This window comes from Periophthalmus magnuspinnatus, chromosome 6, assembly GCF_009829125.3.
Source record: "Periophthalmus magnuspinnatus isolate fPerMag1 chromosome 6, fPerMag1.2.pri, whole genome shotgun sequence".
Lineage (NCBI taxonomy): Eukaryota > Metazoa > Chordata > Actinopteri > Gobiiformes > Gobiidae > Periophthalmus > Periophthalmus magnuspinnatus.
The window spans coordinates 10,035,582-10,052,756 of record NC_047131.1 but is presented as its reverse complement, the minus strand read 5'-3'; the positions used below and the strand labels follow the sequence as shown (position 1 = coordinate 10,052,756).

The 17,175-nt window shown below is 42.6% G+C and overlaps 1 protein-coding gene across 1 annotated transcript in view; it reads right to left on the bottom strand.

Annotated features, from left to right (window-relative positions):
* LOC117372525 (receptor-type tyrosine-protein phosphatase beta-like) overlaps positions 1-17,175 on the bottom strand; it is a 36,065-nt gene that overhangs the window by 1,754 nt on the left and 17,136 nt on the right. The window contains exons 13-28 of the mRNA XM_033968343.2: positions 16,795-17,064; positions 15,871-16,134; positions 15,297-15,563; positions 14,109-14,399; positions 13,294-13,572; positions 12,628-12,774; positions 11,613-11,916; positions 11,162-11,262; positions 10,008-10,113; positions 9,351-9,428; positions 4,798-4,815; positions 4,386-4,467; positions 3,692-3,782; positions 3,038-3,114; positions 2,559-2,693; positions 273-395 (exon numbers count right to left, since the gene is read on the bottom strand). Coding sequence (XP_033824234.2) covers positions 273-395; positions 2,559-2,693; positions 3,038-3,114; positions 3,692-3,782; positions 4,386-4,467; positions 4,798-4,815; positions 9,351-9,428; positions 10,008-10,113; positions 11,162-11,262; positions 11,613-11,916; positions 12,628-12,774; positions 13,294-13,572; positions 14,109-14,399; positions 15,297-15,563; positions 15,871-16,134; positions 16,795-17,064 — 2,633 coding nt within the window. The remainder of the gene's footprint in view (positions 1-272; positions 396-2,558; positions 2,694-3,037; positions 3,115-3,691; positions 3,783-4,385; positions 4,468-4,797; positions 4,816-9,350; positions 9,429-10,007; positions 10,114-11,161; positions 11,263-11,612; positions 11,917-12,627; positions 12,775-13,293; positions 13,573-14,108; positions 14,400-15,296; positions 15,564-15,870; positions 16,135-16,794; positions 17,065-17,175) is intronic.

The following is a 17,175-nucleotide window of genomic DNA, read 5'->3' as shown; positions in this document are numbered from 1 at the left end:
CACATTAAGAACATGCAAACTCCACACAGAAATACCCAGGAGTCAAACCTGGAACCTGCTTGTTGTGAAGCATTAGTGCTAACCACAGCCCCCATGCTACCAGCGACAGACAAGACAAAAAACAGGATTAAACCAGAACTATACCAGGATTAAACCAGAACTAAACCAGGACTAAACCAGGACTGAACCAGGAAAATGAGTTCACATATGAGAATCCATCTAAATCCCTCAGGTTAGGACATAGATCAGGACTAAAGCAGGTGTGGTCTTACACTGCAGATCCTGAACTCTCGGATGGTCCATTCTGGCAGCACAGACTCGGAGCTCATCTGGACGATCAGGTCTCCATAGTACAGAGGCTCCTGGTCCCGTGGCCAGTAGAGGTCACACTTCACCTGCACACAGAGATAATACAGGGAGTCTTCTTTAGAACACAGTGCTACAGCTGCTAAACATCCATCCATCCATATTCTTCCGCTTTATCTGGGGTTGGGGAGGCAGTAGTTTCAGCAGGGAGACCCACACTTCCCTCTCCACACAACACTTCTTCCAGCTCTTCTGGGAGGATCCTGAGGCATTCCCAGGCCAGCCGAGAGACACAGTCCCTCCAGTGTGCCTCTCCACCTCTCCAGGGAGGTGCCCAGGGGACATCCGGAATAGATGCACGAGCCACCTCAGCTGGCTGCTCTCGATGTGGAGGAGCAGGAGAGATATTTGAACACCTCCACTTGAGGCAGGGACTCTCCACCCACCCGGAGAGGGCAAACCACCTTTTTTCTGTTGAGGCTTCGGATTTGGAAGAGCTGATTTTCATCCCAGCTGCTACACACTTGGCTGTAAACTGCTCCAGTGTCTACTGCAGGTCCTGGATTGATGAAGCCATCAGGACAACATCATCTGCAAACAGCAGAGATGAGATCCTGTGGTCTCCACACCAAACAAACCCTGGCCCATGGTTGTGCCTAGAAATTCTGTCCATAAAAACAATGAACAGAATCAGTGACAAAGGGCAGCCCTGGCGGAGTCCAAAATGCACTAGGAACAGTGCATGTCTGGTCATACAGAGACCGAACAGCTCTTAGCAAACCCTGTGCTCACAGAGCACCTCTCACAGGACACCACAAGCGACACGGTCTAATGCTTCCTCCAAATCCACAAAGCACATGTGGACTGGCTGGGCAAACTCCCATGAGTCCGATGGAGAGTATAGAGCTGGTCCAGTGTTCTACAACCGGGACAAAAACCACACTGCTCCTCCTGAATCTGAGGTTCGACTATCGGTCAAATTCTCCTCTCCAGTACCCTGGAATAGACCTTACTGGGAAGGCTGAGGAGTGTGATTTATTTATTTTGCCTCTGCGACTGTACAGGCTGTGGCATGCTTTGCCTGATGGTACCTGTCAGCTGCCTCAAGAGTCCCAAGAGTCAAGCCAACAGGGCCTAATAGGACTCCTTCAGCCTAAAGGAGTCCACTACTGGGTTCGAGGATTGCCACTGCGACTGGCACCAGAGACCTTCTGACCACAGCTATGAGTGGCCGCATCGACAATGGAAGTGGAGAACATAGCCCGCTCGGACTCCATGTCCCCAACCTCCCCCACGATGCGGTACAAGCTCTCTCGGATGCATGAGTTGAAGACCCTATGCTTGGGTCTGTTGGGTCTGACATGATGACAAACTCAATCATCGAAATCCGGCCTAGGGTGTCCTGGTGCCACGTTCACTGATGGACAGCCTTGTGCTCGAACATGGTGTGGACAAACTGTGACTAGCCCAGAAGTCCAATAAAAAAAACACCACTCGGGTTCAGATCAGGGAGGCCGTTCTTTCTGATCATCCTTCTCCAGGTGTCACTGGTTATCCACGTGGGTGATGAAGTCCCCCAGTAGAACAATGGAGTCCTCGGTTGGTGAACTGTCTAGTTCCCCTCCAAGAGACTCCAAGAAGACCAGGTACTCTGCACTCCTGTTTGGCCCATAGGCCGACACAACAGTGAGAGACCTGCCCCCAACCCGAAGGCGCATAGACGCGACCCTCTTGTTCACCGGTGTGAACTCCAACATGTGATGGCTGAGCTGTAGGGCTATAAGCAAGCCCACACAAGCTTGCCGCCTCGCCCCATGTGAAATGCCAGGAAAGTGGAGGGTCCAAACCCTCCCAAGAAGTTGGATATCAGAGCTGTGCATGGAGGTGAGCCTGACTATATAGCTGGTACCTCTCAACCTCCTGCACGAGCTCAGGCTCCTTCCCCCCAGCGAGGTAAACATTCCACGTCGCTACAGCTAGATGCTGTGCTGTGGACTGCATTGTCGAGACACCCGTCCTCGACTGCTGCCCAGTCCTCTGCACCCCCGAAACCTATGAAATGGAAGGGGCGGACCCACCCTTTTGGGATGAGCCTGGCCGAGCCCCGTGGGCAAAGGCCTGGCCATCAGGCGCTTGTGTGTGAGCCCCAGCCCCAGGCCATGCCGGGTGACATCACGGTCCTTGTTTTATTTCTTGTCATAGGGGTATTGCTAAACATTCACTTCAAAATAAACTAAAACTCAAATACTGACCCTGCCCTTCTCCACACACTGTGTCACCATAACAATGTTGTGAACGTTCTGCTCCCAGACCATCCTCCAGAAGTCGTCTTTAGTCCCAGGCAGAGGCCCCTGAGTTGCTATGTACTCACGACGGAAGTTATAACCCTGAAAACATACACCATTTATATTATCTATCAATCAACCGCAATCCCACCTTTACTTCCTCCCAACCACCCCCATAACTACCTGAACCCACACAACCATACACATGCACAGTCTAGCACATGCACACATATGGACACGTACACACACAACCATGCACAGTCTCACCCCCATGTACACACTCTCGCTCTCTCACACAAACACACACACAATGCTACGTATAGTAAAAGATGAGGCTGGACTAGGACTAAAACACAACTGAACCAGGACTAAACCAGGACTAAACCAGAACTAAACCAGGACTGAACCAGGACTAAACCAGGTGTTCTTAATGGACAGAGACTTACGGGGATGTAGCTGGCATTGATGTAGTCAGAACTTGGGTCATCGTCTGTGTGGGACAGTTTCACACGCGTTGAGTCATCTGGAAATAAAACAAAAATAAAAATTAAACTCACTGAAATTCATTGATAAAATATTGGTAAAAATACTGGTTTGAGTTTTTCAAACCAGGAGGGTTTAAAAATGAACATACATATATGGTATCATGTTTTATCAGTGGTGGAAGCTCTTATAAAGCTTCAGATGTAATGATTTTGATAAAGATTTGTGCTGAATTTGGTTCAACAAAAACAACTGAATTTTTTAATTCAAATTATGATCTTGATAAAAATAAACCCTCAGCCTTTTCAGCGGGTCTCAAACTATAATAAAAAATACTTACTTTTCAGTTCAGTTCAAAAATAGAAAGTAGAAAGTACCTGCTCTCATAGGTAGTGGAGTAAAAGTAAAAAAAAAACAAAAATCCACTGTAAAATGCACAGTGAAATACAGAATGTATACTTAAGTACAGTACGTTCCTACTTTTACTTGGTTAGGTTCATCCAGTGAGTCGTATAGAGCAGCCGTTGCCCACATGTCCATATAATAATAATAATAATAATAATAATAATAATAATAATAATAATAATAATAATAATACACACTGTAAAGATACTAACAGGGCAGGATGTTGTTGTACCGGTTCTTCCCTCTGTTCTCTGGCAGTAGAGCAGTGTCCAGAGGCTGGTTCCTCCCCACGTCCTTCAGGTCCTGCACTCACCACACGGGGGCAGAGTGGTCACATATCAACAGCTACAGTACAAAACACCTGATATTCATTTTTATATTAATAATTTGTTCTACATGTATTTCTATGGCAGAATGTTCAGCAGTTACCATGGTGACACAATGCACACACTAGCAAATGCAGCCAAAAAAGTTTCAAGATAATCTAAAACTAAATACATTTAAAGAGAACATTTTCAGGAGCCTGTGAACAATCCGAGCATTCATGGTCCTGTTTAGGAATTTGATTTTACACAAAAAGATGAGAGAGACTAACTGAAAAACTGTTGGCTAATGCTAGCGAGCTTGTGTTATTTGAGACGGACTTGTTTAACAGCACAAATCAGCTCACCTGTTGTAGTTCCAGCAAAGTGCGTTCTTTATGGTCAGACTGTGTTTAAACAAAGCTCAGAGTAAAGTCTAACAAAGCCTCAAACAGAGCAGTGCCTTCAGTTATTTTTCACTATATTTTCAGAAAATTGGAACCATCCCATAGAGTTCTATAGAGCCCTGTATAATATATCTATGTTATATGGTGCCATTATGAGGACTTTTTTTCCCCTAATTGCAGTTACATGGCTGTTTTACCTCATATTCCTCGGACAGCAGGTAGTGGGAGTCAGCCTGGAGCTTCACCAGGTGAGTCTCGAAGTTCATGATCTTTATCGGACTGAGAAACAAAACAAAAAAACAATACAATACTATCAGATAAAACTGTAGTAGTAGTAATAGTAGTAGTAGAAGCTGCAGTATTATTAGTAGCAGCAGCAGTCACAGTAGCAGTAGTAGAAGTAGTTTTAGCAGTTTAAGAAGTAGTATCAGTTATAATAGTAGCCACAGCTCCAGTAGTACAAGTAACAGTAGCAGCAGTAGTAGCATTAGAAGTAGAACTTTTAAATCCACTATATGTCATTTAAATATAAATACTCTCTGCTTGTTTTAATTAAAAATATGTGAAATGATGAAAGGGTGCATTTATTCAAAGAGGGCGAGGCATTACCTGGAGATGCGTCTGTGTCTGTGGAGAGAAGGCGACACCTATTAGAATGAATCTGCTTATATGAGGCTCACCAGCTAATCAGAGCACTCAGTTTAGTCACATGACACACAGATGACCATAAGAGACAGGTGAGGTATTACCAGGATGGAAGAACAGAACACAAAGAACGAAAAGAGAGAGGAGGAGGAGGGAGGGAGGAAAGTCTAGGACAGAGAGAAAGGAGAGGGAGCGTTTGGTGTTTGGCTGTGGTCCAGGGACATGCTTTTGGATCAGCTGATCACAAAACACACTGACTCAACAGGAAGTGATGCTGTTTGAAAACAAAGCACAACATGGAGAAGTGGAGGTGTGTTTCATTAAGAGTTAAAACACTGACCTGTATTCATTGTATTTATTTAAGCAAGAAAAGTTCCACACCGCAAAAAAGTACCAATTTAAAGATAATGAGTTTGAATAGTTATCTTAATGTGAGAGCCTTACACTGAGATTTGCCAACAGAACAGCCATAACATGTCTTTTGTTTTACCTAAAATAAAAGTTGAAATGAGGACACATGTTACTGCACTTGAGAAAGGAAAATACTATAGTCAAATACACATCAAGATTACTACGACTTATCAAGCAGTTATTATCTTATGAAATCAGCCCTGTTGTGTTTGTGTTTTAATCGCTGACACCCCTGGATCATTACGTTATAATTTACACATTTTAAATCACAATATTAACCTAAAATGACTTAATAAAAGAAACAAATCCGCTGACTTCCATGTTAGAAAACTGTGGTGTCCAATGAGAGCTGACGTTGCTGTAAAAGTCATCACAAGTGTGCTGTGATGTTGTCGTGCGCACACACTAGAACAGCCCTTTTTTTTAACATTTGTACCAAAATGACCAAGAGACACTGCCGAATCCTACAAGTGCCCACGATTAAGAAAATAAAACAAGGAAGTGTGTATGGCACAGTGGGCGTGTACCGATGGAGATAAAAACAGGGGTAGATCGGCAAAATGGTGTCTTGAAAATAAGCGATTAAAGATACTCAAACATGAATCATTCCAAATACAATTTCAGAAGCTCAATGAGAAGAAACAATTATAATATGGATAAAAGCTCTGAAAAGTTCTGGTTGCAGATTGTATTAAGACCTCCTATTCGTATAAAAATATCCCAAGCTGTCATTCTCCACCACAGCATCACAATAGAAGTAGAATTAAAAACAATAAAAATCTAACTATGTTTTATAGAACACTTTTCCAACTTCAAGGCACTCAGAGCTCTTTAAATCAAGGAACCACTCACTCATTCACACATACATTCACACACACACTGGGGATGAGGTGGGTTAAGTGTCTTGCCCAATGACACAACAACAGCATTCATCTGTGGGAGCCGGGATCGCACCGCCAACCAGTGGATCTGATTGCTCTACCGATGATATCTATGTCGAGAGCAGGATTCAGCCAACCTTCAGATCAGAGGATTAACGCTCTACAAACTGAGCCACTGCGGTCCCCTGTTTAACGTGGAACTGTGGAGTGTGATATATTTGAATGAAAAAATGGGAGAGTGCATGTTTGGAAGTAAATAGGTGAATATTTGAGTGTATTTTAATTGTCTGCTAACCTGCCCAGTGCCTGCACATGGAAATGAGCTTTATCTAACGCTGGTGTAAAGCATCTTTTCTGTACTACAACTAAAAACAAATATATATATATATATATATATATATATATATATATATATATATATATATATATATATATATATATATATATATATATATATATATGCATGAAAGGTTTATATCCTATAGACCTTATAATGTTGGTTTATTCTTTCTATTTCAAACTATCAAACTGGAGGAAGTCTAAGGAATAGACTCAATAATACCACAATGATAATAAAAACACTCTTTCTTTAGACAATAGAATGTGATTTTCCACATTAAATGGCAGTACTTTCTTTTCTATTCCCATATGGCCTTATATCTGTGTAATCCCTCCCGTCGACTGGCTCCAATTCACTTTACATTGAAAAACTTTCGCCCCTCTCTCTGTAACTGCTGCTGTCAGGCTCCTGATTTTGGTCTTAAAATGTTTGTATTAAACCACGCTACATGATCCTTTTATTTATCCATTTTATTTCATGATTTTGTATGAACATTAATTAAGGTGCCTGATTTGTCATGTATGAACATGACAAATCAGGCTAGGTCGCTCCCACTAGCCTTAGCAACAGTTTGACAGTTTTACTAATCTATGTGTCTTATACTTGTTCTGATGCAGCTCAAGATCATTCTAAAGCTGTTCAGGAAAAGTTTCAGTTGACAACCCTTCCCACAGTGCATGTTTTATAATACTAAAATGTCATTATTTCATTGTTCAGACCAGATGCCCTTCACACATTCTGTTATAATGACTGTCCCCATGGTTTGTTTATATCCTGCCTCTAGTGAAGATCCAGGGCACGAACCATTTTAATGTTTTACTAATCCTTTATAAATGTGCTGTCCTGTGTGCTCACGTCAGTTACGGTGCAGAAGGGGGTGTGGACATGTGTTCTTCGCACATAAGGGGGCGTGGCCATCATTATTTAGTATTAGGTGTGTAATTATAGTATTACTAATCCTGTGTGACCCCGATCTGACCACATAGTTTAAATTGCTTTGGTGGACTGAACAAAACAGTGACAGGACAAAGTTTACGTAAGACCAGAACTGGTTTAGAAAAATAAACAGGTGCCAAACAAGGAGCTGTCTGGGTTTAAAATGGCGTCACGACATTAAATAGATCTATGATCATTAACAGAAATAAAGGGTAAAGTCTAATTACTATTGTTCAAACTTTAAAAGTTGCTTATTTTTTCCTCCTCCAGGTGTGACAATATTCAAAACAATATTATTAAGTCAACTGGATTTTTTTAAGCTACAGTGTGTAACTTTTTGGAGGTGGCATGTCACAAAGTTAAAACCATACATTCTCCATGGAGATAAATACATTTTATGCTATACTGTGGAAGATCATAGTCAAAGGAATTACCTTTCCATGGAAACAAGCAGGAAGAGGACCTCCTCCAGGCCAAATAAGAGTCAGGTTTGTGGAGATACAAGCCCCCCGTGACAGTTGTTCTTATACATTTTTCAGGGCAATAAACCCAACCATATTGCATACTGTGGCTTTAATATGACAAGTTTGTGAAGTCAATCCAAAACTAACAATAAGACGGTTCAACATTTGTGGATCAGAAGTTTGGAGATTTCTTTCAGAAACAGTGAATCTCCCATAGAGTTATATAGAGTTATATAGAGTTATATAGAGTTATATTGAGTTATAAAGGCTCCGCCCTCTGTGTGACCTAATTCCTGAACATCATGAACTAATGAGGTATTGTTTGTGAGCAAGTTGGTTCCTTTGAACGATTCCTTAAGGTGAATGGTCAGAAAATCTTTGTCTTTATGTTTTGTATGCACTTTTACACTTAAACATGTTTTATTGTGACTTGGCTCTGTGTTTTTTTTTCCCCCAATGAAACAAAAGCATTTATCATTTATGCACCAATATTAATAAGAAGTTACAGCTTTGTCTGGAACTTTCCACAGTATGGCATTAAATTTGGTTGGTTTTTATTTAGTCTTGTCAAGACATAATTTGTAAAACATAATCTGATAATTTTGCATAGCATTTCTTAGATAATAACTATAGACTGTATGAAGAAGTGGACGAAGTGAGTGTGACGTCATCCACAGTGTTCGGCTCCAGTCAAATGAAGCTCATTGAGGCTAGAGCAGTTATAGGGGCCAATTTGGAGCCAAGTTCCAACCATGAGTGTCAAAACAACCAAAGAGCCAATCCACAGCCAGGCTATTGAAGGAGTCACCCCTTCCCACCCACACCGCTGGTTTAGCTGGGGGTGGGTGCTTAGCAATGCTGTCAATTAAACCTGTTGGTAACATTGGCAGGAGCAAACCTGATGATTTGTCTTTTATTAATGTTCATATCTTGATTTACGAGAAATGCTAAGACCGTGTAGAGCGGGTTAATACAAGCATTTTAAGATCAAAATGACAAGCCTGACAACAACGTTTAGAGAGAGGTTTTCCAATATAAAGTGTATTGGAATCGTAGAAGCTGGTAGCGCCCATGCTCACTTCTTGTTTGGAACACAAAGGCTAGCAGGTTAGCTGTGTCCATTAATGTATACAGTCTATGGTAATTAATTAACACAGAAGCTCCATTCAATCATGTGCATTGCTATTCTCTGTCATGGTGCATTTTCAAGAGCAACAAAAAAGCAAAACGTAAGAAAGTAGTAAAGATTTGAGACTACATACATTTTATATATTTTATATATTTTATATATATATATATATATATATATATATATATATATATATATATATATATATATATATATATATATATATATATATATATATATATATATATATATATATATATATATATATATATATATATATATATATATATATATATATATATTAAGCATTAAGCATTGAACATTGTCTCTTAGTTAAGTCTTAAGTTAAGTCTTACCCTCTGACCCCGAGGTGGACCGCAGATGTGGGCCTCTCTCTCCTTGAGTTCCTGCGTACGATCGGAGTCTCCTCGATTCTGGACAGACAAAGACCCAAAGTTTGATTCAAAAATATGATCTGATGACTATTATTCCCCAAAATATATATATTTTTTTTTAAATTTTATTTTATTTTTGTGTATTTTTATTTGTTTCCATCAGCCCTACTCCACCCCGGTTTGGAGCATTTCCACTGGCCATTCTTAACTGGTACCAGGTATTATTTTAGTTCCTGCTCAGCCCATGCTCTAACCAGGCCAAGCAGGTTCTAAACTATTCTGTCTCTGATTGTGCTGGTGGTACTCATTGTTAGCACAGTGTTTCTATCAATATTTAATTGTTGTGGGCAGTTTTCATGGACCAGATTCAACTGCATAATGGAAACACTACAAGGCCCAGCAGGACTGAGTAGAGTCGAGTAGGGCTGGTGTTAAAGGGGACTGTAGTTAAAGGTGCACCATATAAACTTGATCAAGAATGTGGCACAGTTGTGCATTACTGGCATTACAAATGTCATTTTCTCCATAGTGATCAGAAGACACACCCTCCATCAGTTCCATCAGTGCATCTTTAATAGTCCCCATTAGCCTGGAGTAAACCATTTTAGTGTCTCTTACACTTTAGAGGCTTTGAGTCGACACACAAGCAGAGCCGTGACTCCGCCCAAAACAACCACGAGGAACAGAGCAGCGCCAATGCCCTCCACCACACCACTGTACGGCTCTAAATACGCAGAGATACATACAAAAACATTATATAAACACTCCACGGTTCTATAAACAGAACCATACAATATAAAACATAAAAAACCCCATTACAGAACAGATATTATACTAGCATATTTTGTTGTTGGCCTTTAACCAAGGACTCAACAACAGCCTTCATCCTTAAGAGCTGGAATCGCACTGCCAATCAGTGGGTCAGTGGATCTGATCGCTCAACCAGTGATGTTTATGTCGAGAGCTATTTTGGATTATGCCAGCAGAAATTCTTTGAACAAGTCTTATTTATAGACATTAAAACTGAACAAGGTTTTCTACCTGTGATGCAACAATCGTGGGACATTTCAAACTGTATATTTGATGAGGCTCAGAGGCAAAGGACGTTTAACAGAGGATTACAAAAAACAGTGTGAATGAAATTAAATACAACTCCAGGTTTGTTTGTGGTGAAGGGAACAAAATTATGACTTGGCTAAAAGGTACGGATATATCCACTCCACTGTACATACCACTGTACGGCTCTAATAAATACTAACAAATAATAAATACTATAAATACTAACAAAACTATAATAAATACTAAAATCTATAATAAATACTAACAAAACATATGAAAAACATGAAAATAGAGCTGGGTTTTGAAACAGCTGGAAGTGTCAGGGCCATAGTACTTTAGAACACTCAACTCACTGTTTCTAAAATGTTGTTTAAAGCTGCACTACAGAAACTTTGTCTACAGATGTTGCACAATATGTCATTAAATATATCTGTCTCTATGGAAACAAGCAGGTGAAGCCCTGAGACCATATTACAGGTCAGATCTGTGGAGAGCCGAGCCTGCATGTAGTAAGATAGCATGTATTTCTATATAAAGCAACTGTAATTAAATCAATGTTTGACAGATACGTTTAATGACATATTTTGGAACATTCCATGCAAAGCATCAGAAACGTTACGCAGTGCATCTTTAAGGACAGTAACAGTTTTATTTCACTGTGGCTATCTGCGTCATGTGAACATGTTTGAGCAGAATCCATGGCAGAACCTCACCAGCCTCAGTGAGAACAGGAAGAGACAGGAACGTGTCCGAGAACAGAGAAGAAGAACCTGAGTCCTCCGCCGACAGGTGAGTGAACGCTCGAATACTGACCCTGCAACAAAATACAACCATCAGGCGTCCTCTGCTCCGTCTGCTCATCCTCTGCTCTGTCTGCTCATCTTCTGCATACTCTGCTCATCCTTTGCTCTGTCTGCTCATCTTCTGAATACTCTGCCCCCTCTGCTCATCCTCTGCTCCCTCTGCTCATCCTCTGCATCTTCTGCTCCATCTGACCCTCTTCTCTGCATCCTCTGCTCCATCTACTCCTCTGCATCCTTTACTTCATATGAACCTCTCCTCTGCATCCTCTGCTCCTCTGCTCCTCTGTCCCTCTCCTCGTCTTGTCCACTGCTCCTCCTCTGCTTCTTCTCTGCTCTATATTACAAGGTTGGTTGCTGTTACCTGTATGCAGTCTTTGCTTTGAGCGGTCCATCGCAGTAGATCTCTGTACTTTCTGAGCAGGGTCCTCCGAGCAAACCCATCCCAGTCCCCAGGCTAATGTTGAACCCCTCTCCAGACCGGTCCAAAACCTGGTCCAGACCCAGGTCCAGACCCAGGTCTAAACCCAGGTCTGGTCTTGGGTTCAGACCTCCGGAGCATACACTGGGGAAGTAGCCGGTCTGGTAGGAGCGCACGGAGCTGTTTGAGATATAGTCCCTGTAGGAGGCCAGAGGGTGGCGCTGCTCTGGGTGCACACTGGTCACGTCTGAGGAGAGTGCGAATAGTTATCACATTTATAATTTGTATAAACTTTGTAATGAATAAAATCATGTTATGTAATTTTAAAATATGAATGTGGCCCTATTAACGGAGTCTGGATCAGTGAACCAGGTCTGAACCAGAATGTTTGTATAAAACACATAAGATTTAAATATGAATGCTTCATATAATTGAATTTTCTTTTTGATGTTTAGAAGTTTTGTTTATGTTTCTATTCTATGAACGCGACCAGTCAAAAGTCACACCCTCTCCTTCAGTGTATTTCTTTCTTTACTACTTTCTACATTTATATACCACAAAAGACATCAAATATATAAAGTAAGATATATGGAGTTGTAGTTGGAGTGTAGTAAAGAAAAAAAGTGAAATAACTAAACACGTTTTATATATCATATTCAGATCCTCTCTTTGCTTTTTTGGACAGCTCAAACCCTTGTGCTTCTCTCAGTGAGCTTCATGATAGTCCCTGAAATGATTTTCACTTCACTCCTGAGCCTCAGGGTCAAGAAATGACAAAAGACCAAAACAGGGTCAAAGTAAAGGGTAAAGGATATTTAAAAAAAATCTAAAACAAGTTATTTTGAAAATGTTTTTGTTCACTACATTCATATGTGTCATTCATAGTTTTGATGCTTCAGTGAGAATCTACAGTGTGAATAAACAAGAAACCTTAGCAGCAGTACTGTAGTAAAAGTACCATCAGACTCTGAGACCACCACAGTGAAGAACCTCACAGCTCCATTCACATCACTGAACCAGCTGCAGTTAAACCCAAACAAAATGGAGGACGTGGAGACTTGAGAGACTTCAGTGACCCGAGTGGAGAGGGGAGGGACAGGAGGACCTGAGGAGAGAAGGGAGGTACATCTATAAAGACCCAGGACTAAAGCAGGACTAAACCAGGACTAAATGTGTCTAAACCAGCACCTGAGTGGAGAGGGGAAGGACGGGGGGCCTGGGGAGAGAGAGGAGGTACATCTATACAGAACTAGGATTAAACCGGAGACTAAACCAGGCCTAAACCAGGAGTAGGTCAGGAATGAACAAGAACTGAACCAGGACAGAACCAGGATTAAATCAGGGCTAAACTAAATGTGTCTAAACCAGGAGTCAAGTGGAGAGGGGAGGGACAGGGGGACCTCAGGAGAAAGGGGAGAGGTTTCAGATCTGGGTTAGTCCTGGTTTAGTTCTGGTTTAGTCCTAGTCTAGACCTGATCTATAGTCCTGGTCTCTAGTCCTGGTCCAGCCCTGGTTTAGTCCTGGTTTAGTTCTGCGTCAGTCTTAGTTCAGTCCTGATCTAGTTCTGGTGTAGTCCTGATTTAGTCCTGGTTCAGTCCCGGTCTAGTCCTGGCTCTGTACTCACGGTCGATCATGGTGACCACACTGTCTCTGGCTGGCTCACTGGTCATCCTATCAGATATGACCTTCACTGTGACGGTGTAGCGTCGGTGTGGTTCCAGACCGGATATCAGGTAGAAGCCGGACTCGGGACCAGTCCTTCGGGAATAGACCAGGATTTGTGCCTCCTGCAGGACGCACTCAACTGTGTAGGAGTCGTAGTCGGCCTCTGGGGGTACCCACGAGCAGGAAATGGAGGTGGAGCTCTGAGGGCGGCAGTGAAGAGAGTGGACACGGCCAGGCTCTGAGAGAGAAGAGAGAAGAGACAGGTAGGAGAGAGGGCGAAAGAGAGAGTGGAGAGAGGAGAGATAGAACAGAGAGGGAGGGAGAGGGAAGAGAGAGAGGAGAGAGTGAGAGGGAAAAGAGAGAGACAGAGGCAAGAGAAGAGAGGGAGAGAGACAGAGGTAAGAGGAAAGAGGGAGGAGAGAGAAAGGCAGAAGAAAGATAAGAGAGATAGAGCGAGAGAGCAAGATAGAGAGGGGAGAGAGAGGGGAGAGGGAGAAAGTTTGGAAATTCACAGGTCACATTTTAAACCCGTCCAAGAGCGTTCACATCTGAGACAAACTGAAATCTGAACTTTAAACTCGTCCCAGAATCCCATGCGTTTCAGAACATGTTTATAGAGGTCTAAACTACAGGGTTAGGAGCTTTTACACAGAAGAAGACCCCATGGACACATTTGCAAAAACAATACTATTTAAACAGGGCCTGAATCCAGAACAAATCCTGGCTAAAAAATCTAATAAAAATAGTAGTTGTAGTGAGTGGTTGTGGACTCACTGGTCCTGATGCTCCTCGTGATGCTCTGGCTGTATGTCCTGTGGCCCTCTCCCTCCAGGGCCCCGCTTACTGTGCTCAGCCTGAAATGGTACAGCCTCCCTGGGTACATGCCCCGGAGGATCCTGCTGCCGGAGGTCCTGCTGTGGTAAGGGTTAATGACGGACAGCGGGTCCTGTGGTATCCACTGCAGGTCAAAGTCATCATAGTCACAGTGAGTGGGCACGGTCCAGGTCAGCTCCAGAGACGTGTTTGTGATGCCGCCGAAGAGGAGGGAGGAGGGGGGCAGGGGCGCTGAGGAGACAAGATATAGATTTAAAAAAACTTTTTTAAAGATGAGATATTTAATTCTATGGGTTGTTAAAGAGGGGGTATTTTACTGCTATAGGCTGTAATACATATCCATGTTGCCTTTTATTGTTATGAAAATGCTGTATTCACCCAAAACAACGTACTAACGTGTTCAGTTTTGTTTCTGACGCTCTGACTCTCCCTTACCTTTGCTCTTCAGTCACACCACCTTCAGAGTGCTATCACAACACAATAATAAAACTACTGCACGTTGCATCAGGTTTGTCGAGTTTCTGTGTGCAGTTTTGTATCATGTTTTTGTATATTTATGGAGAATTGTGGTGTGTGAGTATGGATGATGTAGGCTTGTGGGCGGAGCCTTGTTCAGAATCTTACAGCTAACCATAAGGAGGGTTTGAACAAGGCCCAGGGGAGATTGCTAAAATACTCAAACATGCATAGGTGACATTAAAAACCTCTTCAGGTATGTTTTTGATGAGAAATCAACATTATAACATGGAAGAAGGCTATAAAAAGTGCATTTTGCAGAATACCCCTCTTTAAAACTGCACTATGTAACTTTTCTAGTAAGGGGTCTTGCACCTGTTTGTCTCTATAAGATAAGTTGGCTGGAATGTTCCCCAGTATAGTGAGGCATTAAATGTATCAATCTCCACAGAGACAAACACGTGATGCAAATCAGGCCAAGTTACAGGCCAGATCTGTGGAAAAGCGATCTTGTCCAAATATTAAAAAGGATATTGTTAAACCTTTCCTGTTGTATTTGTTTGAGTCCTGGATTAGTACTAGTTCAGCCCTGGTGTCCTAGAGTTCTAGTCAACTTTTTCCACACAAACTAAGTCAGAATTAGAAATATGCAGTTTAAATCATAAGTCATACCGGTGCGGGCCTGTATGGTGGCGCTGTTTCGGAGCTCTCCGCTCTTGCTGGTGACCACAGCTGTGTACTTCCTGCCTGGTGTGAGCTGAGAGAAGGTGACCTGGGTCTGGTCTGGTCCAGTCTCCTGCTCTGATCTCATAGTCCCGTTTGGTTCCAACAGAACCAGAGTGAACCCGCTCAGGTCTCCCTCAGGCCGAGTCCAGGTCAGATCCAGTGAGTCTGTAAGGTTCGAGCTGTGAGCCGTGAGAGCGCCCACTACAGCTGGGACTGAGGAAAGACAGGGGCAGAGGTCAGATAATGAAACACTATGATGGCACTGGGCCAACCTTATACAGTAGAGTTTGGGAGAATGTTCTTTTAAGATATTTTACATCTGACTGACTTCTATAAATGTTTTCATAATTATATGCTCATCATGAGCAATAAAAGAAAATAAACCACAAGCGGCATCAAACAACCCTCAGTTTTCCTCTGCATATAATCATGTTCCTCTCGTCCTTTTCTCTCCTCCTCGCCTCTTTCCTTTTTCCTCCCTCGTCCACCTCTACCCCCTCCTCCTCCCCCTCCTCTGTACCTGTTCTAGCCCAGATGGAGGTTTGGTTGCTCCTATCTCCGCTCTGCGTCTCCAGCACCAGTTTGTACACAGCTCCAGGTCTCAGCTCAGAGAAGGTGCAGAGGAAGACCGTACTGCCTCCTCTGCGTTGCTCTTGCACAGACTCATCCTCTCGGTACAAACGCATCTCAAAGCCCTCGAACACGCCCTCCGGCGGCGTCCAGGAGAAGGACAGGCTGGAGGACGAGGCGGAGCGGAGGGCCAGGTCTGAGACTGCAGCTGGACCTGAGACACATAGAGACTCAGAATATCACTGTCAACTTTTATAATATCAAATTATATACACCCCTTGTGTCTAAAATGCAATGTTTTGCTCTAAAAATCTTTTGTGTAGAAATTATATTAATAACTTTGCTGAACTGCCTCACATATAAATAGTTATCACCAGTGAAGAATTGGCTACTATCCCTAACCAGTGGTGTGTTTAGCAATCAAACCTGTTGCTAATGCTAGCAGGAGCGACCTCATGGAAAGAAGGCGCCTGATTTGTCTGTTATCAATGTTCATATCTTGACACAAGACAACAGTGAAATAAAAACACCAGGATCATGTAAAGTGAGTCAATACAAACATTTTTAGACCAAAATGACAAGCTTGATAGCAGCAGTTATAGAGAGAGGGGCCACAGATTTTCAATAGAAAGTGAAATGTCGAGTCGATAGAGCCAGAAGCACGCCCATGATCACTTCCAATTTGGAAAGCAGTGGCTTGCAGGTTAGCAATGCATGTTCATATGTACAGACTGTGGTCCCCCCATAAACACTGGTAGCTTCACTCCTCTTTCCTCTGTTCTGTTCTATATATTGTTTTATATTAAGTGTCTCTATTCCTGTATGTTTTAGATATTATCTTATATAAAGTGGCTCTATATAAAGTCTTTCTTACTTGTCCTTCCTTGGACGCTGGTGGCTTCACTCCTCTCTCCTCCACTCTGGGTTTGGACCAGGATTGTGTACCTCTTTCCCGGACTCAGCTCTTCAAACCTGTGCTGCGTCTGGGAGCTCGGGACAGAGGCATTCATCACTGCAGTACCTCCGTCATCCTGTAGGGTGAGACTGTACCCGTCTGCCACGCCCAGTACCCTTTCCCAGGACACCTCTAGAGAACGCCACAACGGAAGAGGAGAGACCCGGAGCCCAGAGACACAAGAGGGGACTGAGGGGACAAAAGAACAAAATGTTTTATATATTCTCATCTGATCTGATCCCTAAAGATGAATGTAAACTGGTGGAGGAGTTGACGGAGGTTGAGCTGTCCAAACTTTAG